This window comes from Neopelma chrysocephalum, unplaced genomic scaffold (assembly GCF_003984885.1).
Source record: "Neopelma chrysocephalum unplaced genomic scaffold, ASM398488v2 Primary Assembly neopelma1_116, whole genome shotgun sequence".
NCBI classification, from domain to species: Eukaryota; Metazoa; Chordata; class Aves; order Passeriformes; family Pipridae; genus Neopelma; species Neopelma chrysocephalum.
Window position 1 is genome coordinate 1,583,555 of NW_020897778.1, and position 27,287 is coordinate 1,610,841.

Sequence of the window (27,287 nt, forward strand, 5' to 3'; positions counted from 1 at the left end):
GGAGGTTGTGTGCATGAAACTTCCAGTCATAGGACCTGCCTGACTGTAGGAATTGCAGCTCATCGGCAGTTCCCTGGAGGTATGTGCCTTTCACTCTGGAATCCACCAGCTGTTCTTTTGCTTAAAAAGAAGATTCAGTTCATTTTTCCCCAGCTGCAGAGTGCTTATATCCTGTCAGAGAATCTGCTTCTGGGGTATTTTGGCCCCTCTAGGAGGATGCGTGTGATTTAAATGATTTGGAACATATTTTTAACTAAATGAAAGGTGTATAGAATTAATTTAACACAGTATTTAATTTGCTAATGGCTGTATTCTGTTCTCTGAGTGCAGGACCGCTTTTTTTTTTTTGTGAAGCTTTGGGTTTTGGTAGAGGGAATATAAAAGCAGCACCTTCCTCATCTTCTAATGCTGTAATACTGTCCTCTTTTAATGTATTTTCTTGAAGGCTTGCTAAGTGCATTGGCTGCTGTGTCTGCTGTGCTCAGGAGGTGGTTCAGGGCTGGCAGGTGCTGCCCTGGGAGCTGTGGGCAGCCATTAGGGCGAGCAGTTGCTCGGTTGCTATTCTGGTGCCACCAGATAATTCCAGGTCCTTGTGACCCCAGCGGGGGACACTGCGGGATGGCCACGCTCAGGGTGAGCCCTCACACCCCAAACCTGAGTGTGGGTACCTGCTGTGTGCAGGAGAAAGATCCTGCTGAGACTAAAGACAGCTGGGGCTGCTCAGGGGGATCCAGGGGTTTCAGGGAGCCTCCCCTCCTAATTCTGCTGAAGTTGTGTTATTTTCTGGCTGAATTCCACATCTCCAAAGGGACCTGCCAGGTATGTCCTGATGCTCCTACAGTCGAGAGTGCCGGTGTCCCTGGTGAACCCACTGGTCTCTAACAGCCTTCACGAGGTGTGTCCAAGTGCTGCTGCCCCAGCAGAGAGCTGGGAATGCAGCCAGGGAGGCTTTCTTTAGAAAGTGAGCACAGCACAGACCTGCAGGCGCTCACTGGAGTTCCCCCTCCAGGGACTGCAGTGGGTTCTGCAGGGTGGGCTCACAGGTCAGAAGGTCCAACAGGTTGGGATTTACCTGTGAGTCACCGCAGAGGAGGGCAGGGTTGGGAATGGGCAGGGGATAGTTTGCACGGGGAAGTGTGGAAAACTGGGAATGCCTTTTTTTATGCCTTGTCTCTGAGGGAGAGCGTTTTTCAGCTTTAATTTTTCTGAGAGGTGCTAACTGTGTGACGTGGGTCCTCTCCCTGGCATGAGTGACAGTGTTTTAGCTGGTGGAAGTTTTCCTGCTCTTCAGGAATTTGTGAGCAGTCTCCACCCAGCTAGTTGAGAATTGTTTCCAGGAGAAGAAATGGCGTTTACCTGGCAGCCTCTGGAAACTAGGTAACTGTTTGTATGATGTACTGAGAGGGACTTTCATTAGGAAAATGGAAGCATGTACTTCTGCTGCACCAGTGGACTGATCTGAACGTCGTGCTTCTTCCACTACCTTTTACTCTGGAGAAAACACCTCCTGAGATCTTGTTTCCTGCAGAAAGCAGTGCCTGCGGCCACAGTAAATGACTCCGTGATGATGTGGGGCCTGTAATTAGTCTGTGTCAATATCCTGTTGCGAGTAGATCTCCGGGCAGGTTTTGCCTGGCTTGCTCTTCTGCAGGGGGCAGTGAGACTATGGATCCCTGTTGTTGGGTGGTTTTCCAGTTAAGACAAAAATCTGGGACTGACACAGCTGTTCTGGCTGCTTTGTTACATCTTGGTGGGTTTTTTGTAGTAGAAGTTTGATTAACTCATTCATTTCTCGGCAGCAGTAATGTTTTTCAGGGCATTTATTAGATTACTCTAGTTGGAAAGTCTTCCCAAAAACCTTCCAATACAGATACTTTGAATGAGAGAAAGGAGACAAAGCTGTAGTCCAGGCTTTTACCATTTTGATTTTTCTTTTTTTGCTTTCCTGCAGACGCCTTACTGGCAGACCTGGAATCCACCACCTCACATATCTCCAAGCGACCAGTGTTTCTCACAGAGGAAACACCTTACTCCTATCCAACTGGAAACCACACGTACCAGGAGATTGCTGTGCCCCCTCCAGTGCCCCCACCACCTTCCAATGAGGCCCTGAATGGAACTGTGATCGACCCCTTAGACCAGTGGCAACCCAACACACCCAGATACAGCCACCAGCAAGTAAGTGGATGTGGGAGGGTGCAATGCTTGGTTTGAGGGTGCAGTATCTCTCAAGAAAGTAAAGAGGAGGAATAGGAAGAAGTGACGATGAGTTGGCTATGAACAGAGGAGGAAAATGGGGAGAGGTGTGGGGTTTTATTAGAACTAACTGGCTGGAGCAAATGGCAGAAAAGAATTTGAAACCCATCGTCATTGTTTGACAAAATGGTGGCGTGATGAGATTAGTGTTAGTCATCTGCCTTGTAGCCTGTGGGAAGCAGACTGGGGGTTTCCAGCACAGAGCTGCGACTCATAGGCAAGTCTGAAGTAAGTGGAGAACAGTTGTTCCTGGTGTAGCTCATCTGATAAAGGCTGGCTTGACTAAAGAGCAGATTTTTTAGAAGTTCTGCCGGGCTTTGTTCTGCCCTATCCGTGTGTGGGTTTGCAATGCAGTAAGGTACATATTTGCTTTGTATTCTCTGTTTCCAATGCAAATCTCATTTCCACAGCCTCAGTCCCAGTCTCCTATATACAGCTCTAGTACCAAAAGCTCCAGTGCCTCGGTTCCTAAAGACGGGCTCAGCTCTCCTTCTCCCCGTGCCAGTGAAGAGGAACACGTCTACAGGTATCTTGTCCCTGTTAAGAGATAAGCCTGACTCACAACTTGAGCCTGCTGTGGCTCAAGCTGCCTTCTATAAGTGGAAACAAGCACTGCTCCCCGTGTGTGTTAGGTTGCCTTGTGTCAGTTTTGATTACCTCTTTTGTAACAGGCCACCTTAACTTTCATACTCACTTCAAATGCTGACCTGGCCCTTTGACTTGCTCAGCTGCAAGAGGTTAAGGATCCATCAGACAGCAGGATCTGGATTGTGTTGTGAAGGATATGATCCAGACACAAGTGACAAATCCATCCCCTGTTAAGCAGCACAAAAGTTCTTTGGGAGATGGGTGGCCTTTGGGTCAGTTAAACCAGGGAACTCAGTACCTGTGCAGTGACTTGAATTTTCAGGTAAATTTGAACCTCTTACAATTTCTGTCTCAGTAGGTGATTGATAGATAACAAGTTTATACTCACAAAGGCAGCTGCTCTTACTCTGAGAGGTTGGAGGAGTCTCCTGTGTAGTGGGACAGACCTTTCTGCTGACATGGAGATGAGTGAGGAAGAGGCTGTCAGAACTTCATCCTGGACACCTTTTTACAGTGTGCAGACTGGTGTTTCTTCGGTGTCATGTTCTAACCATGCCGGCTCTTTCTGCTGAGCAGGAAGTTGCTTCCAACCAGAACTAACTCTGGGTAGAGGCAGGCCTAGCCAGGGATGGCCCAATGGAGGCAGTAATTGTAGTTTTTTCAGATGACTGCATGCAATTAGCACGAAATGGAGGTAATTACAGCCATAAGTCCTCCTGTGCAAGGGTCTGGCATGGCTTGGTTCTGTTGTGAATTGTAGCTGGTGTGTGGGTTTGGGATGAAGTATGTTCTCCTCAGATTGCAGTTGTGGATTTTTCAGTCTGAAGAGAAGGATAACAAGTGCCCTTATGGAATTGATAATTGTCACTGGTGTTACAGGTGTCAGAGTCCTTAAACCTGTTAGATGTTAACTTTCTGAGCATAATGTGGTCCTGTGAATAAGGCAGAAGTTCCCATTTTCGATTTGGAAAGTATCTTTTTGATAAAATAAGAACCTCTACAGCATTAGAAATTGTTCCTTCATTTGTAAAATGAGGAGAAAAAAATTTCCCTGCCATGGACGATGGGAGGAAGAGTGTTACTACAGTGCAATTACTATAAAAATCACTGCATTGGTGCTAAATTTTGCTTTGAAACACTTTGCAGTTCTGTGTGGTAAATGATATCACCCATATAAGATCATCTGTAATTGCAGCCAGTGTTTTATACACGCTTGTGTATCTCACACAGTAGAAAATATATCAAATTACTTTCTTATAAATTGATTAGAAGTCCCCAAATTAAAGCTTTGAGGACTTGAGTGTTGCAAGAGGTTATCACATAACCTATTGCTTCTGAGTTTTTGCTGATAGCGTGAGGTTTGTACTTTGCCTCTCTCTCCAGTCTGTGCTAGCCCTGCATTCCCTCACTTCAGGGAGGAGGGTTTTGCTGCTTGGTGTGGTGTCAGCAGAAATAAGTCATTTTCCTGTATGTGAGCTAATGGTTCTGCTGCTGTTCTGTGCATTTCAGATCTGCAGACAGTTAACTCTTTCCTACAGGGCTCAGCAGCTCATAGTCCTAAAATAAGGCCCTGTCCATCAATGTTCCTTTCAATATTTCTTCATGACTGACAACTGGAGATGTGACTAAGGAGTGGCTGTGTTTAGTCATGTCACAAAGCACACATCTTCCTTCCCCCAGAGCTAAAAGCATCAGCCTGAAGAGAGCACAGTACATGTGTAAACTTTGGGAACCTAATATGAGTTTCCCTCCATCCTTCTGCTGTATCTTGACACAGAAGTTTTCACATTTCCCTTTATCTTTAGTTTCCCGAACAAGCAGAAGTCTGCAGAACCATCTCCCACCATGACCAGCTCCTCTCTGGGCAGCAACCTCTCAGAACTGGACAGACTCCTCCTGGAACTGAATGCTGTTCAGCATACACCTGCCAGTGGCTTCCCAGCAGGTGAGGAATAAATAGCAAGACATTTGGTATGATTGGGTACTTTTATTCTCAGAATAGTAGCCTGGTTTTTCCTTCCAACATCCTTCCTGAGGGAGAGCCCTCCAGCCCTTAATCAAAGGTTCCTTTAATATGGGTGAGGCACTCTGCTCAAAGCAAGGCCAACTTCAAAACTGGCTCTAACTAAAGTTTCAAAGCTAGATTAGGTTGCTCAGGCCCTTGCACTGTTAGGTTCTTAATATCCTCAAAGATGGATGTTCCACAAGATTTCTGGACAGTTTGTTGTTCTTGCCTGTGATTACCATGTACGTGTGGAACTGGGGCTCTGAAGGGCTCTTTTCTGCTCCCCTTTCTTCAGATGAAGCTGGCAGAAGCCCATCACTGCCCAGCGTGGCTGGACCTCACTACGTTGTCCCAGAGAACAGCAGCTCTGGGGGAGGGAAGGCTGCACCCCCGACAAAGGAAAAGCCAAAGCGCAACGGTGCCCGTGGGATCGAGGATGTGCGTCCCAGCGTGGAGAGCCTGCTGGATGAGCTGGAGAGCTCCGTGCCAAGTCCAGTGTGAGTAATGTTTTGCTGGTTGCAGGCTTGGATGGGGTGGGACAGGCTCCTGTGGGATTGGTGACTGTAGTGTAGGGGCAGCTGCTGCAGGAGAGCAAGGGATGGAAGATGGGCTTTGTCTAAAGGGTCAGAAATAAAGTGGGCGCATGAAGATGCTGCTGCTGCTCTGTTACCTACTCCTGGATGAAAAAATGCATAAGTCATGGGTGAGAGTGGATTGTTCAAACTCAGCTGACCACAAATGCCCACTGTCTGACAAAATGAGTGTTCAGTCATTGTGTCTTGGTGGTGTGTGTGTGCACGTGAGACTGGGCAGAGAGGCAGGGCCTGCTTGTGTTGGAGAGGCTGGGGGGGAGGGCTGGCTGAGGTGGGCCATGCTGAGGAAACTCCTCATTCTCTGCTTGCTCAGGGGAGCAGTGGGACTTCCAGTCTAGGAGTGCCCTCCCAGGCTTAAACGCACTCTTTTTAAATTTTATTTTATTTTTTTCCCCTCCCAGGCCTGCCATCACTGTGAGCCAGGGTGAGGTGAGCAGCCCCCAGCGGGTCACTGCCAGTCAGCAGCAGACCCGCATATCTGCTTCCTCAGCTACACGAGAACTGGATGAGCTGATGGCATCTCTCTCTGACTTTAAGGTACCCTGTCAGGACACCTTAATACATCTGTCCCTCCCCACCCCTAGTCTCTCTTGCCTGTTAGCCACATCTGCTGACCTTGTTTGGTCTCCAGAATGCCCCCTTTACCTCTCACACTTGCCCTGAGAAACTTCCTGTGGCGTATTTGTGCTTTCTGAGTGCTGCTGTAGGTGTTCTTGACCGCTATAAATTATCATCACTGGCAGGATAAGACAGTTCTGGGATCTGTTTTTCCTTCAGTTCTGCAGTTTGTCTGTTTGCCAGAGATAATGAGCTTTGTTACTGCTCAGTACAGGGTGAATTATTTTGCTGTGCTAAAACTTAATGAGAAGGAGGGGGCATGGGACACCACTCTGCTTACTGACAGAGAACAGGCCCTTCTGTTCTGTGGGATGACCGTCCTCTCTGGAGTGTGTTCACCCTGATGTGCTTTCCCTGAGAAGGATCTTCCAGGCATGTGATGTGAGCGCTGAAGCCTTTGCATCAGAGAGTTGGAGATTTCAAAGGTTTTGTCTTAGAACAAAACCTCTTATTCACCTCAAAATGGGATTAAAGTTTGAACCTCTTGTGGGTGCAGAGGATGGCAGATATTATTCAGAATCTTGTTTGGAAATTAAACTGTTGTATTAGAAAAGAACTGCTATTTCAGTCACAAGTGGCACATAAAAGTCCCATAATAGCATAATTCCAGGAGTAACTTGCCTATGGTCCTCTTGATACATGAGGCACTTGGCACTTGGATAACTTGTTCTTCATTCATATAGGTATGTTATCATTCCTGTACTAGATGATTAACTGTGGAGGTTATTTTCATGAGACTTCATTTACCCATAATCATAGCAAAATGAAAAATATTTTCTACTTTCAGGTTCTTTGCTTGTAGCCTTACTAACTGTTGACTTGAATTTGTTCTGAGAGTGCTGGAAAAAGCAAATATACTAGATATTCTCTTTGTTAGATTTGCCATTCGTACATACACATGCAAATCTGCTTTCTAATCCTAAGAAGGTCCCTAACTTTATGTTTTATCCTCATATGGAAGATTCTGCCAGTAGTTGCTGTTTGTTGTTTGTGCTGAGCTCCATCCCCTCCTAGATGACTTTGGGTGGGGCAGCCAGGGCTGAGATGTTTTGTGAGGAGAGGTAGAGGGGACATTCAGTGACAGCTTTGCTGTTCTCTCTGTGCCATTTGGGTTCCATGGAGGTCGATACAATACCCAGAGCTGTGACCAAGTGTGTGAGTTCAGAACCCAGCAGTGAACACACACGCCCTGAGGGGCTTGGCTTGCCTTGTGCTTGCTGGAATGGAACTCAGTCTGCCGTTTCTGGCACATGCACTTAATTTTGTGAGAATCTGGGAGTTACTCACTGTTTTCTCTAGACTTAGTGTAGTGTGTATTCAGTCAATTGCAAATATTGACACCTTAGTGTTGCCTTTTTTCTCCATATTAGGTCCTAGGGTGTAGTGCAGGGTATCCACAAGCACTTGTTCAGCCTGGTTGAAACACTGCAGTGTTGTGAAGCTGGAGAGAATTCACACTTGTGCTGCTGGCATTCCCTGCCCTGCCCCTTCCATGTGCTCTGGGAGCTGAGCACAGGGGCCTCGTGCCCCTGCTGCTTTTATCAGGGCTCAGAAAACAAGCTCAGGGTGTGGCTGCTGCCACCAGCCTTTGCTCCCAGGTGAGCTCTTGGCAACTGAGAATGACCTTGCCCAGCACAGGTGTTTTCCTGGCAAGATACAAGGAGGGGACATTTTTAAGTGTAGGTGTTCCAATACTTTGCAGTCTTGAATCTCCAGTAAAACCTGTGTGACAGAGACGAGCTGCTTTCTGTAATACTGCCTGCCTTCCTGGCTTGGTTTCTGGTTGACCTCTGAGAGCAAACTGAAATGTAGAAAGATTTTAAGATTTAGGCTTTACAAACACAGCAGTCGTATTTTTGTGAGGCATTGAGATCATCTGTGTCTGAACATTCTTCCTGGAGCACAAATAACATGGTTTCTGTGATCATTTTCCTTTTGTTAATGATGTCATTGATTGTTTTTAAGCTATTTTCCTTTTTTCCTGTCCTCCAGGTTGCTTCATTTTCCCTTCAGTCCTTTTTGTTTGGGTATACCTTCTCTGTTTGTGCCAGCTAGTGGTGTTAGCTTGTCTGTAAAAATGTATTCTGGTCTGTGCCAGTGTCTGAATATAAGGGAGAGAAATGAAGTTTTTCCAAAGGTGAAAGATGAAAGGCTACTGTTCGAGTACCAGCCCTATGTGTGATTGCAGGAAATGGGACAGAAAACCTAAGTATGGTGTGTAATTAGTTGGAGTTGGTTGTTGGTACAACTAGAAGTTGCAGTAGGTGGGCACGAAGGAGTGGAGGACACTGGTGCTTGATTTCCCTGGTACTCCAGAGTAAGAGGTGCAGTTACAGGCTGATACATCACCCTTTTATCATCTTTTGCTCACTTTAATGAGTTGCTCATTCTTTTTGCTTACAGAGTCCATTTGACTTTGGTTATCTAGCTCATCGGTCAGCAGGCACTGAGATCACTTAATGCACTTGTTTTTTCACCCTCTGCCATTTCTGTGTAATGTGATGCCTGCTTACTGCATAGCTGGATGCTGGCAGTTAACTATTCTGTTACTGTTGGGTGCTAACCCATTGCTCTTTATTTTGCAACTAGTATGGTTTTGATATGTTGGAAATACTGACTTCTGAGTGAAATGTTAGTCTTGCCTCGAAAATTACTGACATCATTAGGAAGTCTGGAAGCTGTGAACCACAGCATCAAACCAGGTTACTTATACAGGTGCATCCAGCTTAGGCAGAATACTGGGAAATTACCTCTTTTTTACTGAATGTACTTTTGGTGGGTCTTGCTGTGCTACTCAGGGAGAAGAGCAGTCTGAAATGAATTTTGGTCTCCTATTGCTCTTCCCTTTCTGGGCACTGCTGTTGTGACTTTGCTAATATGTGTGTGTGTGCCAGCTCCTGGCCCTCAGGATGGCAGCAGCTTAGGGCAGCTCAAGGTTATGACTCTTCCATCTACTGACAGGTTTTATGTATGTTGTGGTTAATTTTATCCTTTTATTCATGATAAGCATCTCAGAAAGGTAAGTAGAGACTGAGATACCATACATGAGGCTTAGGAAGTTATGTGCCCTGCTACCTTACAGCGTAAGGATCTGACTGCTTGAGGCTTCTTTGGAAAATATGACTGGGAATCAGAGCGGGTCTGGATAGCTCTTGGATTTGGAAATCCTTTGTGGATACATTTTTAAAACAGAAGGCTCAGCATTGGTCTTAGGTTGACCTGCTGTGTGAGCTTGTCCAAGCCACTGTTCTGATTTTCCCTTTTTAAGGAAAAAGGAGTAATACCAGTTTGTCTCCTAGAGTTTAGCCAGGAACCACTGGAAACGGGGAAAGAAGGACCCATGATCTTTTGTTTTCAAAAGACCCTGTAAGTCAAGGAGAACCAAACCCACTGCATTAGTTGCTCTTCTTAGAGTGTATTTTGGATCAAAATTAATACTGATTTTATTACAATGTCAATGTGGAGACTTTGGCCTTAGGGAAAGATGTTAATCTGCCACCTAAGCAATGCTCACAAGGGCATGGAGTGACTGACAGACTCATATAGATTCAGTGTGTGCCACGTCCAAGGTGAGATTAGTGATGTGAATAGAACAAAGCCCATGTCATCTGCTCTTGCTCTGAATGCCCTGAAGCTTTGTTTTCACTGCCACGAACTCAGCCAACTGGAGCATTTTATAAGTGTATCAAGAAGAAAATGTCATGCTTTGTTCTCTTCATTGATTGAGTTTTTTCAGCTTTGAAATATAAAATTTACATGTCTGTCTGTTAATAAGTTGAAAAAGTGACCTTTCCTCACAGCCCAGACATTCCTGAGTTTGTGTCTGGCTTCCCAGTGGCCGTGACGTGCCCCTGTCACAGCTGCAGGTGAACACGTGAGCTGTCACTCAGGAGGAGGCACAGGAAAAGGATCTTGGTGGCTGCAGAACTCATGTGAAGATCAGTACAAAGTCGTACTGGTTCTGCTCTTTACTATCTCACTTTCTTTCCTTACTCTTGGAAGTAAGGCTCTGAATCAACATGACTTTTTGATTTGGAAGTCGATTGTTAAAATGCTTAATTCTTTGCTTTTTTTTCCCCTTCTCCTTACATCTGTCTTTATCTCTTTCTCTCCTTATTCCTTCTGTCTCCTTTTTGCAGACTAGTTCCACTATGTCTCTGATTTCTGAACCCTCCCTAGAACCAGTTCCCAGCTCAGCAAATGCAGACTCCAGCGACACCTCTCCCAGTTTAGCAGTGCTGCCCCGTTCCAAACACCCTTCTGCAACTCACAGTGGGGACTGGACAGTGCCACCATGTGCCCCCTCAGCAGAACTCTGCGCTGAGGGAGGCAGTGACACTGCAGTGCTGGCTGTTCCAGGGCATCCTGCTGCCCCTCCACCTGTGCCCTGTTTGACACAAGCAGTCCCTGTGCCCCCACCACGCAGCTCTTCTGGTTGTGCTACTCGTGGGGAGCAGGTGACTTCTGCAAGCTTGGCTCAGCTGAGCAGAAAGCCTGACTTTTCTAGAAACTCCTCCCAGGCTCTGCCACCTTCCAGTGTGGAACTTCTCTATAGACCTGCTGATGTGGAGGCACGAGGCCTGGGCTATGATTTGGCAAAAGAGACTGAGAAGAAGGAGCAGAGAACTGACCCCAAAATCTCAAGTGTATCCATTTCAAATGCTTCAAATGGTCAGGGGAAGGGGCAGGTACCCAAAGAGCTTGATCAGCAGGGAGCATTGATGGACAAGTCAGCCCTTTCCTCCCCGGGCAGAAGTGTGGAAACAGCTTTAGATGAGCTGTGGGCCCTGGAGCTGCCTGCATGTGCACCAGAGATACATGCAAAGAATGACAGCGTTTTGGATTCTGTTTATGAACCCTCTGTTGTTGCCCTGGATCGGTGGGATGTCTTCCCAGACACTAAAAACCAGTTGGGCTTTGTAGCGGAGCAAGGACAGGAGGTAAAAGCTGAAGTGCCTCATGAAACCAAGGTAGATAATGGTCCCGATCTGGGCAAGAAGAGGCAGGGCAGGGACAGAACTCCTAGGAAGGCAGGTACTGCTAACATGAACAAAGCCAGAGGAGACCAGGACAAAGAGCAGTTCAGAAGCTCTGCAGCCGCTCCGGAATCTCCTGAAAACTTTGGGAAAGCTGAATGGGATCTGCCATGTGTCTCCAAACCACCCATTGAGAGGATTTCTGCATCAGGCCAGGCAGGCACTGAGTGAATGTAGGAGTAGGACAAGTCCTAGCTAGGACTGTTCTGCCAGCACACTAACACTGTGTGTGTGGAGCGAGTGTGCCCGGGCTCACCCACACTAACAGCATGGAGCTCTGAGCAGGGTCACTGCAGCTGCATGGCACGGAGCTTTGGAACCCTCGGCTTTGTCTTGTGCTCTCTCCTGCATGTCACTCAGCAGCACAGAACACAGCAGTCTGTAGGGGTTTCCTCATGAAACGGACTTTTATTCCCTAGTTGGGGTGAGGTTCAGTCCTTACCGACCTCTGACAAGTAGCGAGGGCTGTTTCATGGCATTGGAGGATGTTCCTGATTGGGATGGCAGCTCCTCTGCTCGCCTTTTTAGGTCCCATTACTGGAGCTGTGGGTGTTTCTTCCCGTGCTGGAAGCACAGTTTGTTCACCAAGAGCCTTGTGCCTGTCAAGGGCAAACACAAAGAGCCTGCTCTGTGCCCTTGTGATGCTGAGGTTTCTGTAATGCTCAGTGGAGTGGTCATGCTGCACCTCCTATCTTGGCTTCCCTCTGGTTAATCTTTCCCTTCCTTTTCTAGACAGTTATTTTTGGCTGCTGTGATTATCCTTACAGGGTTTTTCCTTGCACTGAGTCACTGTTCTGGGCTGTGCCAAGAGGAATTTTGGCATTGTGGAATAAATGTCATCACTCTTCCTGCTCACAATTGTCACTAATGTCTTTGAGTTTGTGCTGTTGCATCTTGGAGCTTGCTGTGACATTGCTCTTCTCTGCTGATACTTTCACCTTTGTCATTTAGATTAAATCTTTAATCAAGAGGACGAAAGAGACTGCGAATGTGCATCCAATGTCTCGGGACCTCTCTCCAAGGCGTAAGCTAGGTCCTGCCATATTCCACAAGACTGAGTCCCAAGATCGCTTGATTGAAGAGCTGCAGGACAGACTGGGCATCGCTGAGCAGGAGCAGGAGGAATGGCAGAGCCAGGATGCCTGGCTGACAGAGGGGGTCATTGTCACTGCCAGACCCCGGGGGGAAGAGCAGAGTGGTGGACAGCAAGTAGAGAAGGTAGAAAGCGGGGACATGTGCTGGGAAATCCCAGCATGTCCTCTGCCCAGCTAGCATTGTGTGGTGGTGCAGATTGAGTGTCCTAAGCCACTTGAAATGAAGGACTAACTCTTTCTGTTCACCCTTCTCTGGCCTGAGAAGGAAAGCAGCATGTGGTTCTAGTTCTGGGTGTTTAAGAATTAGAGTGGGATCTGAGGGAGCTGGTGATAGTATCTGTTTATGCAGCCTGCTGCTATCACATGTCGAATGTCTCTGTGGGGATTATTTTTAAATCCACACTGGGAAGCCTGTCATAGAGGGGGGCTTTGTTTTGCTCAGTGCTGTACCTGTGCAGGACATTTTGAGGGTAAGATGATGCTCTTCCTTGAGCTACACAGCATGTTTTCTAATCCCCTTTTCTTTTCTTGCTGCTTTTCTCCCTTAGATAAACATACTGGTAACAGCCAGTTCCTTGTTGGTTCCTCTTTGGATTTATTCACCTTTCTTCTTCCTCCGTGTCTTTCTAGGTGGTTTTTCCTCCAGAATCCCCGCTCCTCCCAAGGAGGACAGTCTCTGTTTCAGCCTCTTCCCAGCTCCAGCCTTCCAAAGAAGCTGCAAAGACAGTCCCTGCTAACGCTGCTCCCTCTCATGTCTCTGGCCCTGGACCTCTCCTCCCACTTCCACCTCAGCCTTCCCATGTGCCATCTACCCCAGCTCCTAGTCCAGTCTCTTCCTCTTCCTTCAGCTTGGCTCCCCAGCCTCTCTTCCAATGGGAAACTTCTGATGATGATTATCATGAGGTTTCTGTTGTGGGCACCCCTCCTTCTGAGGATCCCAGGCATTCCTGTTCTCCCCAGACCTGGACCCCAAGCACCAAGACAGTTGTTTCTGTTGGCTGTCAGACTGAAGATGAAGCTTTCTTCCCAGAAATGCAGACAGGCTTCTCTCCTCTGGTTTGTGTTTTCAGCAGTGTTTTCCAATCCAACTGCTGCTTGTAACTTGATAGCTCAGTAGATACAGTGTTCAGGTAAGGGCTGGTATGAGCTGCTGGGTAGGGGAGAGGATTTATGGACAATCCCAGCTGTAGCATTGCAGAGTACATGTCTGTGCAATGAGCTGCTGGGATGTGTGGGTCATGTCCGTCCTGACAGTCACTTTGTGCAGCAGGGACTCCATTTCCCTCTGGGATTAAGAAGGTAACTCTGAAACACAACCTGCAGTTCTCCCTGCCATAATCTCTCTTGAAGTGGGGGGAGTAAAAGATGGCAAAATCTCCATACTGGAAGGAGCAGATCAACAGTCCTTCCTTGTTTGCCTCTTAAGCCAGGTGTCCAATGTGAGTGGATGTGGGGAGGAGATGGCATGATCAAGATCTGTGTTCTGCATCTCCTGTCAGGGAAAGGCTGTGGCTCTGTGGTGGTGGGGAGTTTTAATGTTTACAAGCAGTGCAGTGTTAAAGTACAGGCAGCTTTCTCAAGCAATGAGCAAGGAAAGGAAACCCTTCTGCATCTTGAACTGTTGTACTTTCCAGGTGACCTCTGCTCCTCCCCTTGTCCCCAGTGCCAATCTGCTGGCTGCTCCTGCACCCCTGGGCCCCCCCACCCCTGGCAAGGCAGGACCTCCTTTTCTTTCCTCAGCATGGTGTGCTCTTCTGGTCAGTGTGTGCTGGGATCTGCTCCCGGAGCTCCCAGTGCATTAACGCGGATAATATCCTGTAGTGCATGGTTTGCTGCTCATAGAGCTCCTCACTGAACTCGAGTGATGGCAGATCTCATGGGTGAAGGGTGGGAATTTGAAGGGCCTTTGCATGATAAATTTATGTGGATGCTGTGCTGAGTGTCCCCTGTAAACTGCAGGAGGTGGAAACAAACCTCCTTCAGGTGGGGGCTCCTCTGTGAGCTGTCAAGGAGGCTGGGTCACCAGACCAGGTAGACATTGAGGTGTGCACAGGTGGTTGTGCCTGCACTGGGTCAGCTGTGGCTGGCAGGAGTGTGTGGTTCCTGAGGTCAAGGGTGAAGTGCTCTGTTGCTACACGTTGAATTCATCTCATCTCCTTTCTCTTTGGATGGAATTTATCACCTGTGTGTGGCATGTGTTCCTGCCCTGCCTGGTGGCTACAAACCCCTGTTTAGAGTGAGAAGAGGTACGATCCTCTCAATCCTCCTTTTCCTTCTGCTGTGTTGTGCAGGAAGCTCTGGCTTTATGCTGGGGCTCTGGTTGGTCTTTGTCTCCAAAGACCTGTTGTCTCCTTGCACTGCTGTGCTTTGGACTGTCACTGTAACAGTTTGGTAGCAATTGTCTGCTCTGTGGTGGAAGGTTTGTTTTAGGCTCAGGACACTGGGGTGTGATGGGGCTGCTCTGTGCCGCTGGACTAGGAGAGGTTGCAAGTTATGGGATGGCTGGGAGGAGAGAGGAGGGGAAAAGCTGTGTGTCAGGCTCCGTTGGGAGTCATTGCTGCATGTGAGGCAAGGCTGAGGAGTGTGTGAATGTGTGTGTAAAAAAAGCTGAATTTATGTACGTCATGAGAATTTTTATACAAAGGAGCAGAAAGCAGGATTTGTCACTGAGTAAACTAATCGACTGCAAGGACGAGCAGCTGCAGGACAGGGAATAGAGCTCCTCCTGTGGCTGGAAGGGCACATTCTGCTACAGCTCTGAGCACTTCAGTATGTCCCTGCTCCTCTGGCTGTGCTGGCAGCACACTGGTGGGTTGTACACAAGTGTAGATTTTATGTCTGTTTTAATTTATTCTCTTAGTAAAAGAAGATGTGCTCCAGACCAGCATTTCAGGGAGGGACTTCTTTGGGTGTCTCTAAACCTGACAGTAGCTGTGGCAGTGCAAAGTCAGCTAAAATAATCTCTCTTTCCTTATAGTGGTTTGTCTGCAAAGGGGGTTGTGGTGGCCAAGGAGAACATATGCTTTGTTTATAAGTTGTGAGCCTCAGTAAAACATTTCTCCCTCTCCTCTGGGAAGCCTTTCCAAGCTGTGTGTGCTGTGGTGGTGTGAGTTTCAGAAAAGGCCTCTGAGACAAATATCTGACTCCCCTTCCCTCCACCTGGTGCATTTCCAGGTCTGACATTAGATGTGGCAGCCCTGTCTGCTGGGGATGCACTGCCCTCTCTGTAGGTAAACAGCAGGCAACTGCAAGGCAGTTGCTTCCTTCCTCCTTCCACTTGCTTGGCTCAGGCATGGGATGAGAGCCACCCGAGGGGCCGAGGGGACTTGACAAACAGATATGCAGAAGGTGGGGAGAAGGGGGAAGATTTTCTAGCTGGAAGGGGGGTGAGATGAGGAAGAAGAGAGCATCTCTATCAGAGAGGAGACAGAACTGACAGCAGCAGCATAGAAATGGAGAGAGGTCAAGGGGAAGGGGCCCTCTGGATGGCGTCTGCTTTGTCAGCTGGCCAGGAACTGATGAGGTAAAGGGAGATTTTTGGCAGAGGCTTAGAGAGCACTGTACTGACTGCCTGGGATGTGCTGGTGATTTCTGCTGTATGTGCAGTGAAGGAAAATCAAATCCTCAGTGCACAGCTCTGCTGTTACACATCCCAGGGTCTCTGCATGTCTCTGCATGGGCAGAATACATGTGTGTACTCTGTTCTGGCTCTCAGTGTCTTCAGAGACCTGACTCCTGGAAACCCCCTGTCTGTCTCTGCAGAGGGGCCACTGGCAGCAACAGCAGGCATTTATCTGGTAAAGCACAGCAGCACTCAGTCTTTTGTTTTCTCTTCCCTGCAGTTCATGGCACAGGGGAAAGCCGGGAGCAGCTCCCCTCCATCCACAGCCTCCAAGCCTGGCAGTCAGCTGGACACCATGCTGGGAAGTCTCCAGTCTGACCTGAACAAACTGGGTGTAGCTACAGTTGCCAAAGGTGTCTGTGGAGCCTGCAAGAAGCCGATTGCTGGGCAGGTGAGTGGAAGGTGCTGTCTCATTGCTGAACCTTGGGCTGCAGCTGGGAGTAATGGGAGGGCTGTTTCGTGAGGCTGAAGAGACTGGAGATGCTGGAGAAACTGAAGTACTCTATTTATCCACTGGCTAGGTACGCTGTAAGCTCCTCCAGTGACCTCTACCCTGCCCCTGAGGGACTGCCCTCTCCTGAGATGCTAGGTAATTCAGTTTTCATGCTACCCCAGTCCAGGGCTCACTTGAGTAGTAGAACTTGTCATTCTTGCTGATCTCCAGCTGGTAGCTTGTCATGTGGTCTAGGGGAGAGGGAGGTAGAGTTGTTCTTCATGATTTGTCTTCCCAACAGGTAGTTACAGCCATGGGGAAAACCTGGCACCCTGAGCACTTCGTCTGCACCCACTGCCAGGAGGAGATCGGGTCGCGGAACTTCTTTGAGCGGGATGGGCAGCCCTACTGCGAGAAGGACTACCACAACCTCTTCTCCCCTCGCTGCTACTACTGCAACGGGCCCATCCTTGATGTGAGTTCCTTGGGGGATTCAGGGTGCTGGCAAGGTGCTGCAGGGCCCGGGTGTTAAAAACTCCACCCATGTGTCCTGGGTGGAAGATTTTATTTTGGGATTTCCACATTTCCTTTGCCCTTGCTCTGAAAGGGAAACAACTTGGCCCAGTCAAATTCTTACACCAGTGAGAGGAGATAGTCCCTCTTACCTTTCATGAAGTTCCTTCAGAACCCCACATTGCTCCATCATTCTGATTCCTCAGCTTTTGTGTGTTGGTAGCCTGTGGTAACAGGCCCCAGTGCTAGTCCTGAGGGCTGGAAGGGGCCCTGTGTAAGGGAGGAGGCAGTGCCTAAGATCCTTTTAGGGTAAAAAAAAGTGTGCAGTGGGGAGAGCCTGAACGAGCCAGAGGCAGGGGCAAATTGACTCAGCTCTCTAAAGGACAGTCTATTTTAATGCTTGCTCTTGCCAGCGCCAACATTGATGTCTTCTCCCATCCCTCCAACCCCCACTTACTCACCTCCGAGTTGAAACCATCATTTAAATGACTTGCACTTTGTGTCTTCTCCTGAACAGAAAGTGGTGACGGCTTTGGACAGGACATGGCACCCTGAACACTTTTTCTGTGCCCAGTGTGGAGCTTTCTTTGGACCTGAAGGTACTGCTGGTTTATGCAAGGGGAAAACAATCTCCTCCCTAAAATACAGAGAAGGGTGTAAGGCAGAGCTGCTGTTGGGGGACAGTCTGAGGGGACAGGGGAACTACTGGAGTTCCAAGGGCTACAGCTGTTTGTGGGAGAAGAATGCTACCAGTAATCATCTCTTCTCCCCAGAGAGGAAGAGTATGCATGTGCTGGGATGGGAAGGGAACAGAACAAGGACCCTGCTGTGTGTGTTAGCAGGGGGAAGGATGATCCCACCCACACAGGTTATCCCACACAGCTTGTCTGGCCATAGGTGAAGATGGGGAGCTGATCCCTTTGCCTCTCCTCTCCTTTGGCAGGATTTCATGAGAAGGATGGCAAAGCCTATTGCCGCAAGGACTACTTTGACATGTTTGCTCCCAAATGTGGAGGCTGTGCCCGGGCTATCCTGGAAAACTACATCTCTGCCTTGAACACCCTGTGGCACCCCGAGTGCTTTGTCTGTCGGGTAAGAAACCCAAGGTCCTTTGCACGACCCCTCTCTTTTCCACCCTGCAGGCATCTGGTCCCATATCGGGAAAAGGCGTCTCTGGGGCAGTGAAGGGCAGGCAGTCCCACAAGATAAAAACATGTCAGCAACCAAACACCTTCTTGTTCCTCTGCCTGTTTACGTTGAACTTTTGAGCTGCCTTTCTCTTTCTGTTCCCAGCTGCAATTATGGGCTTCTGCAGCAGCTCACAGATAAACAGAGACATTTTCTGTGACCTTTAAATAATTATAAGCTAAGCTTCTCTCTGAGCACTTGCCTCAGCACTCAGATTTTGAGGATCTTCCTCCCATGCTCCATCTGACAATGTAAACTAATGAGACTGACCTTGTTCAGACAAACATGCAAGTCAGTGAAATAGTGGCAGGCTCCATACAACAGGCATAATAAACAGGAATACTGCAGATTAAATGCTTGGCACTCTTTCAGAGAGCATTGCAAATATTAACTCTTAAAGGCCCCAAGAGATGAGCCAAATCAACCAGTGCTTCCTAGAGTGGGAGAGAAGGGCAGAAACCAGATGAAGCAGCCAGAACCACAAGCTGCTGATTCCTGATGTGATGCTCAGATGTGACTGTGACTGTGCTGTTGGGGCTGTCTGTGGCTCCTGCAGTGGTGTGCAGAGAGTGGAGGCAGAAGCTGTGCCTGACTCTGTGGGGCTGGGGAGGGCTGTGCCTTCTTGTGCAGAGATTGAGACTTTATCGAGCAGTTCTGCTTTCCTTTCCCCCTGCTGCCACACTGCCTGAATTAGTGGGGCCAACATGGATGTCTTCCAGGACACAAGATTTGATTCTCTTCCTGTTTTTGCTAAATCAGAGCAAACTTTTCAGCTGTCCTGCTGACTTAGGGAAGAGACTGTTTATTGAACTGTCAGCATTAGTAAAGTCTTGGACTCGCTGCAGGCAAACTGTATTCATCCTGGTATTGTGAGTGTTTAACAGCTCTGCCTGCTGTTTGCTGGACCCCTTTCCACATGTTGGGGTCCAGCTGTGTGTGATAGTCAGTGTCCTCCCCGGGGAAGAGGACAGCAAAACCAGGATTATGCAAACATGGCTTCTCCTCCAGGCCTTGCTGCTGATATATTTGGCAAATCTGGCAGCGTCCTCGACTCTCTCCCACACTCTGCTGCTTCAGTTTCCCACTCATACAAGGAGTTTCCCACCCATACAAGACCACCACTGGGGAGTCTCCCCAGTCTGGTGGGGGTGGTGGGTGCTTCTGTTGCAGGTTCTAAAGTGTGGAGTCCTCAGCTGCCTGACACCAAGGGGGAGGAGGAGCTCTGGGCACTAATTAGCATGTAGCTGGTGTATCCTCTTCTCCTTGTCTGTTCAGAATCATTAGCGCTGTAGAACAAACAGTTTCTCCCAGCAGTGATCCGTGTGTAACTGCTGGAGATGTTTCAGGTTGGACAATCCTTTGCAGAGTGTACCAGCCTAATGCCAGCCATTGTGGAGAGGACACTTGTGAAGATTAATTGTGCCTCATTTTCTCAGCTGGAACCAGTCCAGTATTCATCAGGATTCTGCTGCATGAAAGTCTGTGTTGGTCCCTCCTGCCTGCCCTTGTGGGGAAGCTGGAGTGAGAAAAAACCAAACAGGGAAAGGTGCTGCAGTATTTCCCACCTTGGAGGAAGGAGTGTTCTCCTTTCTCCTGGCTGGACACATCTGGTAGCTCATCCATAGTATTTTCTTTGTAGAAGTGAAGCTAGCTGGGGGAAGGAGCTGGTTAATTCCCTTGCTTGTGCCTGTATCTGTCCATCTCTCAGCCTTTTCTTGGAAACTCTTCTTAGTGGACAGAGTTTGGCTCTGGACAACAGGACAATAGTGAAGGGCAGCAGTTCACCTGCCCACAGAACAGCTGGGCTGTGCCACAGAGGCGGCTTGTGGAGGTGCCCTTCCCCACATCCCTGGCTTCTCACACAACCTGTCCCCTCTGCTTTGTCCTCCTGCAGGAATGTTTCACCCCGTTCATCAATGGCAGCTTCTTTGAGCACGACGGGCAGCCCTACTGCGAGGTGCACTACCACGAGCGCCGTGGCTCCCTCTGCTCCGGGTGCCAGAAGCCCATCACAGGACGCTGCATCACTGCCATGGGCAAGAAATTTCACCCTGAACACTTTGTCTGTGCCTTCTGCCTCAAGCAGCTCAACAAAGGAACCTTCAAAGAGCAGAACGACAAGCCCTACTGCCAGAACTGCTTCCTCAAGCTCTTCTGTTAGAGGCACCATCGATGGGCGCTAAAGCATCTTTCTGCCACCCCCTCGGCAGTTCTGTCTCTCTGAACATTACTGTGATTTAGGAACCTTACCAGGCAGGGGAGGAGGGGGGTGGGGGGTGGGGAGTGCTTTCTGCTGCTGTGGAGAGGCAGTAGATCCAGAGATGAGACGGACCATTAAACTGGAAACGCCCTTGCTGTGTCTCAGTAGAGAGAGGCCGAGATCCCTCATGACGGTGTGTGTGTCTGTGTGTGTGACTGACAGCTGAGCTTAGCTCGAGGGCTCCAACAGGGAGAGCTTCCCAGCCCCCTCCTGGCAGCAGGAGTCTTTGCCAGTACGTTTCAGCCTGTGTCAGCTCCCTGAGCAAATCGAGACACTTGCAGACAACACAGCCCTCTGCTTTGACACCTCCTTCTCAGGCTTTTGCCTGCACGTGTGCAGGGTGAGCGACAGCCCAGCAAGGGCACCCTGTAACCTCAGGGCCACCCTGGCTCCCCTCACAGAGCCACACCATGTGTGTGACTTGCTGAGACCAGAGCACCAGCACAGGCAGCCAAGACCCTGCAAGGGTCTCTCCAGTTCCATTACACTGTAAGGAGATAATACCACTTACTTTTTTTTTTTTTAATTAAGAGGAATCAAGATGTTACTGTGTGGGGTGGGGTTTTTTTCCCCCTAGTTTGTTATGTCCTTTCTCGATGCCTTTTCTCAGCACACCAGAGCAGGAGGTGGGATAAACCCTGACCACCCCTTAGTGCTGATGTGTGCTCCTTGTGGGAACATCCCATGCCAGGCATCTCCATCCAGGCCAGCTCAGGGCATCTGCTCCCCTCGCCTGCTGCTCCTGGGGGAGAGGAAGAGGGATCATCCCTTCTTTAAATGCAGGTGCAGAGAGGTCAGAGCAGCCTTTTTCATCCATCCCTGTTATGAGTGAGTGTGGTGTGTGTGTGTTTATCTGGCCTGAAACTCTCCCATCTGTCAGGGCCTGAAACTGTCACAAGAGTGGGGAGAAGTGGAGGGGGTTAAGAAGCCAGGAGAAAAAAAAAAATCCTAAATTTATATCCTTTCTTCCTCTTTGCTAATGAGACCTGTCAGCCCCTTGGTGTTTCCGTTTTCTGTGCTCTTGTTAAACATGTTCTACTGAGAGATGCTACAGCAATAACCTTTTATATTGACTGTTACTGGTATAACAAGTCCCGTGGGTCAGGTGTGCGTGACACACCTGGAATTTTACTATCAAAGTGAATACTGTATCCAGTCTTTGATAAGAACTGTAGATTTCTACACTGATTTTGAATTCATATCTAATTTACTTTTAATCCTCTTATACAGAAATTGGTTTTGAAGTGATTTTAAGAAAGCAACTTTTATATCAAGCTGTGCTGTTCTAGGCAGTGTGCCAGTTGTGCTGGCTTGCTGCATCTATAACCTCAATGCTTTGTTAAGCTGAACTAACATTCAATATTTCCTTTTTATTGCGGGTTGGGAGGGGCTGGAATCTATGGGGAAGGGAACGTGACTTGTATTTTTTCCCTAGCACAGGCAGGTGAACTGTGAATAGCTTTTTTTTTTTTCCCTCCTCTGGGTCACCTGAAAGTGTGTTTTCTGGTTTTATTGTAACCTGTAAACTGCTGTATTTGAATCACCTGCCTTTCTCCCAAAGCCCAGCTTCCAGGATGTTTGAGTAAGTCTTAATGTGATGCTTTGGGGGAGGAGCTAAGACCTTTGCCCTCTGTTTCTCCTCTTCAGGCACCTGAAATCAGAGCAGGGTAAATTGGGGAAGGCGCTCCTTTTGTCCTGTGGAAAAAAGGTCTTGTGACTGAAGAGGAGAAACTGGGAGAGACAGACTCTGTTCCTGACTAACTGTGTAACTTTGGGCCAGTCACTAAACCTTACTGTGCCTCAGTTTCCCCATCTGTAAAATGGGGGCAGTTTAGCCTGGATTTGTGAGGTTATTGTGAGGCTTAGCTCGTGTTTGCTAAAGCACTTTTAGGTCTCTGGCTGGAGGGTGCTATGGAGAGGGAAGGACTGCACTGAAATTCCCAGTGCTGTTCTGTGGTACCAGCCGAGGCAGCCCAGGGAGCAGTGTTTGGAATTACTGCTCCAGAGTGCTACAGCACTGTCACCAGAGGCATCTGGGTGTGCTTTGCAGCTTGGCAGGTGCATTAGGGGCCCAGGGGTGGCTGTGTCAGAAACCAGCTCAGCCTTGGGGGAAAACTGCAGGTCCCTGTCACACAACCTTGTCGTGGTGCTGCCCTGCCCTGCTCGGATCACTGAAACTGTTTCACTCATTTCCCCTACAAATGAACTCAGTGTGTGGGTGTGAGGCCGAAGGGAGCTGTGAGAGCACTGGAGCTGTGTCAGCTGGGCTGAGTGTAGCTCTGGGAGAGTTCATGAGGCAAGAATCCTTATGCATTTGCCTTTTCATCTGTGAAGTCGATTTGACTTAAATGGGTGTTCCTAAGCTGCGTGTGTTTATCTCACTGAAAAGGTCAGTCCTTGGTGCCACTGAGAGGACACACAGCTGTTGTGTCCGAGTGTCAGAAAGGGGTGAGATGTTTTTGGCACTGCCACTATGTGCGTGACACCTGCAAACTGTGTAATCGTGTGCCTCAGTTTCCCTGCGCAGGGAGTCTTTAACCTACCTCACTCACTGCTGGTTGAGGGTTGTGTCAGTGACACTCCTGGCACACGTGGAAGGCCCTGGGTGCTGTGAGGGCTGTCGGGGGCCGAGGGGAGGCTCGGTGTCCTTAGTGCTTAACTGAGATCATTACACATTTACCTCCTGCCTTCATCTGGTGCCTGACACGCTGGGATGTTGCACCGATGCTACTCTGCCAAATAACGACTTGTGGTGTCCCAAATGCCTGTGTAGTTCATTGCAGGTGCAGTTCTAGGGTGGCACAGCCGGGTGTGGGGCTGGGGATGGTGCTGGGGGTCCCCAGCCCTGGAGAGGAGCGGGCAGGGGCTGTGAGAGCTGCTCCGAGAGGGTCTGTGTGTGCACCCCCGGACCGGGCGCTACCCCTGGGGAAGGTCTTTCTCTCCACGTCCGGGCTGGGCTGGGGGAAGCTTGGCTGGGTCGACAATTATTTGATTTTTTTCCCCCCCCTCTCATGTAAACTTCTAACTCCGCTTTTTTTTTTCCATTTTAAATTCTTGCAGTTACGCCAATAAAGTTTTTACCGTTATTCTCAGGACTGTGTCGCGATTGTTTCCAGCCCCTGAGCTGGGGAGGGATCAGACCCGGAGCGGTTCCCGCTCAGGGCCGGGCTGAGGGCGGGGCTGTGCGCTCCTCCCGCCGCCAGGGGGCGCCGCCGCCCAGCCGCCCGCGGCTGCCGCGCCCTTTCCGCCGGCGTCACGCGCCGCTCGGGTGATTGACGCGGCGGGCAGCCAATGGGCGGAGGGGAGGCAGCGCCGCGGCTCGCTGTGATTGGACTTGAGCCGCGGTATAAAGAGAGGCGGGCCCGCCCTCCGGCCCTTCTTTCCCGGAGCCCTCGTGGAGGTGCGGGCGCGGCGCGGCGGCTCCGGAGCACGGGCGGGGCTGGGCGGCCGGGACGGGGGGGAGCGGACCCGGAGTGGACCCGGGGTGTACCCGGAGTGTACTCGGGGTCCTGGGCCGCGGCCGGACTGGGGGGAGGAGGAAAGGAGAGGGAAGGGTGCGGACCCACCTGAGCCGTGCCTCTCTCTGGCAGGTCCCAGCTCGTCTTTAAACCCACCGGGCGATCCTTGGAGCACCGCCGAGATGCCCAGGGAAGACAGGGCTACGTGGAAGTCCAACTATTTTATGAAAATCATCGTGAGTGTCGGCGCGGGGCAGCGGGAGGCGGGCGGGCCGTGCTGCGGGGGCTTGATTAAAGAGATGGGTGCTGTGATGTGTCTGCTTAAGGAAAGATTACGTGGCATTAGGAAGATATTAAGACAATCCACATAGTTTTTCCTGTGAGAATCTGCTGCAGTAGTTGCAGAGGTGACATGTTCAGGGATGTGACTCGATGGCTGAGTGAAATGTGCAGCCTGTGGCACACGCAGCCTCAGCTGGAGCTCAGCCCTCTGAAACTTCTGACAACCTTTTTGTACATTTTAGCGTGTGGAGGTTTTAATGCTGCTCTGTGCTCTGTCTGGCTGTCTTTGTATAGCTACAGTGTTCTTTTTGTTACAGCAACTCCTGGATGATTACCCAAAATGTTTCATTGTGGGAGCAGACAATGTGGGATCCAAGCAGATGCAGCAGATCCGCATGTCCCTGCGTGGGAAGGCTGTTGTGCTGATGGGGAAGAACACGATGATGCGCAAAGCTATTCGTGGTCATCTGGAGAACAACCCTGCCCTAGAAAAGTGGGTACTGCTGCCTGAGGGCACTCCTGGGTACTCTGTCTGGGAAGAGGGGATGTTGTCTGAGAAACAAAACTGAAGGCTGTCATCTTCCCTTCAGGCTGCTGCCTCACATCCGTGGGAATGTGGGCTTTGTCTTCACCAAGGAGGATCTGACCGAGATCCGGGACATGCTGCTGGCTAACAAGGTAGGGGAGATCAGCCCTCACCACGTCTCTGGGCTGTTATTATGGAATGAAAAATAAAACTGAATCCTCATGGAGGATACGTCATTAGTAGGAATCCTGAAGGGCTGGGAATTGGCCCCTGCAGCCTTACACAAACTGCTTAAGTTCACCTGTGTCACGGGTGTGTGTTTGGGTGCTGTCCATCCGAGAGGAATGTGTCAGCAAGGAGATGATCCCACAAGATCTGAGGTGAGCATTCTTGCAGCTTCTCTTCTCCCCTCTCTCAGGTGCCAGCTGCTGCCCGTGCCGGTGCTATTGCTCCTTGTGATGTGACTGTGCCAGCCCAGAACACGGGCCTTGGGCCAGAGAAGACCTCCTTTTTCCAAGCCTTGGGCATCACCACGAAGATTTCCAGAGGGACCATTGAAATTCTGGTCAGTGAGCTGCGTGCTGTGGTTGTCAAAGCTGTTCCTTCACTGGGGGCTCTGACTGTGGCAGCTCAGGGAACTCTGAGGGCCAAAGCTCCCATTAATTCTTAGATACTGTATGAGCAGTGTGACTGCTGCACTTTGGGGACTGGAAGGAGGGTGTCTGGCTTGGCTTGTGGAGTGAACGTGGAGTGTATGTGTTGGGCTTATTTGCTCCATTTTCACCATTTGTGTTTGTGTCCCCTTGAACTGATGTGCTGGAATTTCTTTGTGTGTATTCACTGCTTTTCCCTCGATCTCCTCAGAGCGACGTGCAGCTCATCAAGACTGGAGACAAAGTGGGTGCCAGCGAAGCCACTCTGCTCAACATGCTGAACATCTCCCCGTTCTCCTTCGGGTTGGTGATCCAGCAGGTCTTTGACAATGGCAGCATTTACAACCCTGAAGTGTTGGACATCACCGAGGAGACCTTGCACAAGCGCTTCCTGGAGGTGAGCACCACAACCTGTGTCCCTTGTGCTCTGCCCCACTGCTGTGGGAGCCAGCACTGCCCCAGAGTGAAAGGCCTTGTGTGGTGTTTTCTGTGAGGTCCTGCAGAGCCAGGAGCTCTCCCTGGTGCCCTGTATGTGGGATTGTTTATCTGAAGCTGCTTCAAAGAGTGTTTGAGGTTGTTTGGAATCATAGGAAATCCTGAGTTGGAAGGAAACCCACAAGAATCATTAAATCCAACTCCTGGCCCAGCACAGGACACCCCAACAATACCACCTTGTGCTTGAGAGCATTGTCCAAATGCTCCTTGAGCTCTGGCAGGTTTGGGGCTGTGACCACGTCCCCGGGGAGCCTGTTCAGTGCCCAACCACCATCTCTGGGGAGAATCTTTTCTTAGTATCGGACTTAAACCTCCCCTGACACAGCTCCATGTCATTCTTGGGTTCTGTCACTGATCACCAGAGAGCAGAGATCAGTGACATTTAAATCTTGATGCTTTGATTGTCCCTCCTGTTGGCAGTGTAGAAGTCATCACCTGGCCATTCTCTGCCATGGTTTCTAGTCCAGGTTGTTCCCCAGAGCACAGAAACATGAGTCTGTCTCTCTCTCTGCAGGGTGTTCGTAATGTTGCCAGCATCTGTCTGCAAATTGGGTACCCAACCATTGCTTCTGTGCCCCACTCCATCATCAACGGGTACAAGCGTGTCCTGGCCGTGGCTGTGGAGACCGACTACACCTTCCCACTGGCTGAAAAGGTAATGGCTTCAATGTAGATGAAGTGCCTTTGGTTCTTCATTACTGGCTGGCAGTGATAAATGCACGTTTGGCTTCTAGCAAGCTGCAAGTGCTGCCTTTGCAATTGCAAAGGTTCAGCCCTTGAAAATATTTTGTTTCCTGTGAGTTTACCTTTTTCTCCTGCTCCTTTGCAGGTGAAGGCCTTCCTGGCAGACCCCTCTGCCTTTGTGGCAGCCATGCCTGTGGTCACTGAAGCAGCTGCACCTGCTGCTGCTGCCGCTGCTGCTCCGGCAAAGGAGGCTGCGAAGGAGGAGTCGGAGGAGTCTGACGAGGACATGGGATTCGGTCTCTTTGACTAACAGCAGCCACTGTCTGTCTGTTTGTGTCACAGTTGGCCTAATGGAAGAAATAAAAAGCTATTTTACACCTTCATGTGTGCCTGCATCCGTAGTGTAGTCTCCACATCACTTGGGGCTTGGGAAAAGTGTAACCCGAGGGGGCCCGTGTGCTGCAGCGGTTGTTCCTTGGGCCGAGGAGCTGCAGGGGAGCGGTTGTTCCTGGAGCCCCGTGTGCTGTCGGCGAGCAGTTGTTCCTCCTCCCCGTGTGCTGCAGGGGAGCGGTTGTTCCCGGGGCCGCTGCTCTGCACCCGCCGGCAGCTCAGCCCTTCCCGGCCAAGCTGAGCAGAGGCCTCGCCCGCAGCTGGTCTGGGCGCCGCAGCCGCCGCCCGTCCGTGCCTGTTCCCCCGCGCTCGAGGTCGGTCCCGCCGTGCGGAGCAGCCGCGGCTCCCCAGGACGGGCGGGCAGCGCCCATCGCCCGGCGCCGGGCCCGCCCCGGAAGCCGCTACCGGTTCCGGGGTCGCGGCGGAGCGATGGCGGCCGACACGCAGGTGAGTGCGGGACGGGCCGCGCCGGCCCGGCCGGACAGGGCAGGGCTGGGCTGCGGGGGCTCCGCCCGGGGCCGCTCCCGCCCCGCTGCGCCCCCGGCCCGGCGGCGGGACCGGTAGCGGCTTCCGGGGCGGGCCCGGCGCCGGGC

At 50.1% G+C, this 27,287-nt stretch overlaps 3 protein-coding genes across 4 annotated transcripts in view; all 3 read left to right on the forward strand.

The window, feature by feature from the left end:
* The window catches only part of PXN (paxillin), a 49,027-nt gene extending 25,729 nt beyond the window's left edge, over positions 1-23,298 (forward strand). Inside the window, exons 3-12 of the mRNA XM_027696856.1 lie at positions 1,952-2,178; positions 2,667-2,782; positions 4,650-4,789; positions 5,145-5,346; positions 5,844-5,979; positions 16,033-16,203; positions 16,547-16,720; positions 17,276-17,357; positions 17,702-17,850; positions 19,841-23,298. Of these exons, the coding sequence (XP_027552657.1) occupies positions 1,952-2,178; positions 2,667-2,782; positions 4,650-4,789; positions 5,145-5,346; positions 5,844-5,979; positions 16,033-16,203; positions 16,547-16,720; positions 17,276-17,357; positions 17,702-17,850; positions 19,841-20,107 (1,664 nt within the window). The 3' untranslated portion in view covers positions 20,108-23,298. The remainder of the gene's footprint in view (positions 1-1,951; positions 2,179-2,666; positions 2,783-4,649; positions 4,790-5,144; positions 5,347-5,843; positions 5,980-16,032; positions 16,204-16,546; positions 16,721-17,275; positions 17,358-17,701; positions 17,851-19,840) is intronic.
* Positions 23,299-23,499: 201 nt separating this feature from the next.
* Positions 23,500-26,687, forward strand: RPLP0 (ribosomal protein lateral stalk subunit P0). Its single transcript, XM_027696867.1, has 8 exons — positions 23,500-23,606; positions 23,797-23,900; positions 24,264-24,439; positions 24,537-24,624; positions 24,891-25,037; positions 25,337-25,522; positions 26,135-26,275; positions 26,450-26,687. Exons 2-8 carry the CDS (start codon positions 23,847-23,849, stop codon positions 26,612-26,614), a joined length of 957 nt encoding a protein of 318 aa, XP_027552668.1. The 5' UTR covers positions 23,500-23,606; positions 23,797-23,846; the 3' UTR covers positions 26,615-26,687.
* Positions 26,688-27,030: 343 nt separating this feature from the next.
* Positions 27,031-27,287, forward strand: part of GCN1 (GCN1, eIF2 alpha kinase activator homolog) — a 45,313-nt gene continuing 45,056 nt past the window's right edge. Inside the window, exon 1 of one of the 2 annotated variants that reach the window (XM_027696854.1) lies at positions 27,031-27,141. In XM_027696854.1, coding sequence (XP_027552655.1) covers positions 27,124-27,141 — 18 coding nt within the window. In that variant the 5' untranslated portion in view covers positions 27,031-27,123. The remainder of the gene's footprint in view (positions 27,142-27,287) is intronic. The other variant, XM_027696852.1, reaches the window with a different exon arrangement.

Excerpts from the sequence above, each read along its gene's own strand:
- RPLP0 (XM_027696867.1), top strand. The coding sequence starts at position 23,847 with ATGCCCAGGGAAGACAGGGCTACGTGGAAGTCCAACTATTTTATGAAA. Across the intron at positions 25,523-26,134 it reads TGCACAAGCGCTTCCTGGAG|GGTGTTCGTAATGTTGCCAG; the intron begins GTGAGCACCACA and ends CTCTCTCTGCAG. Across the intron at positions 26,276-26,449 it reads CCTTCCCACTGGCTGAAAAG|GTGAAGGCCTTCCTGGCAGA; the intron begins GTAATGGCTTCA and ends GCTCCTTTGCAG.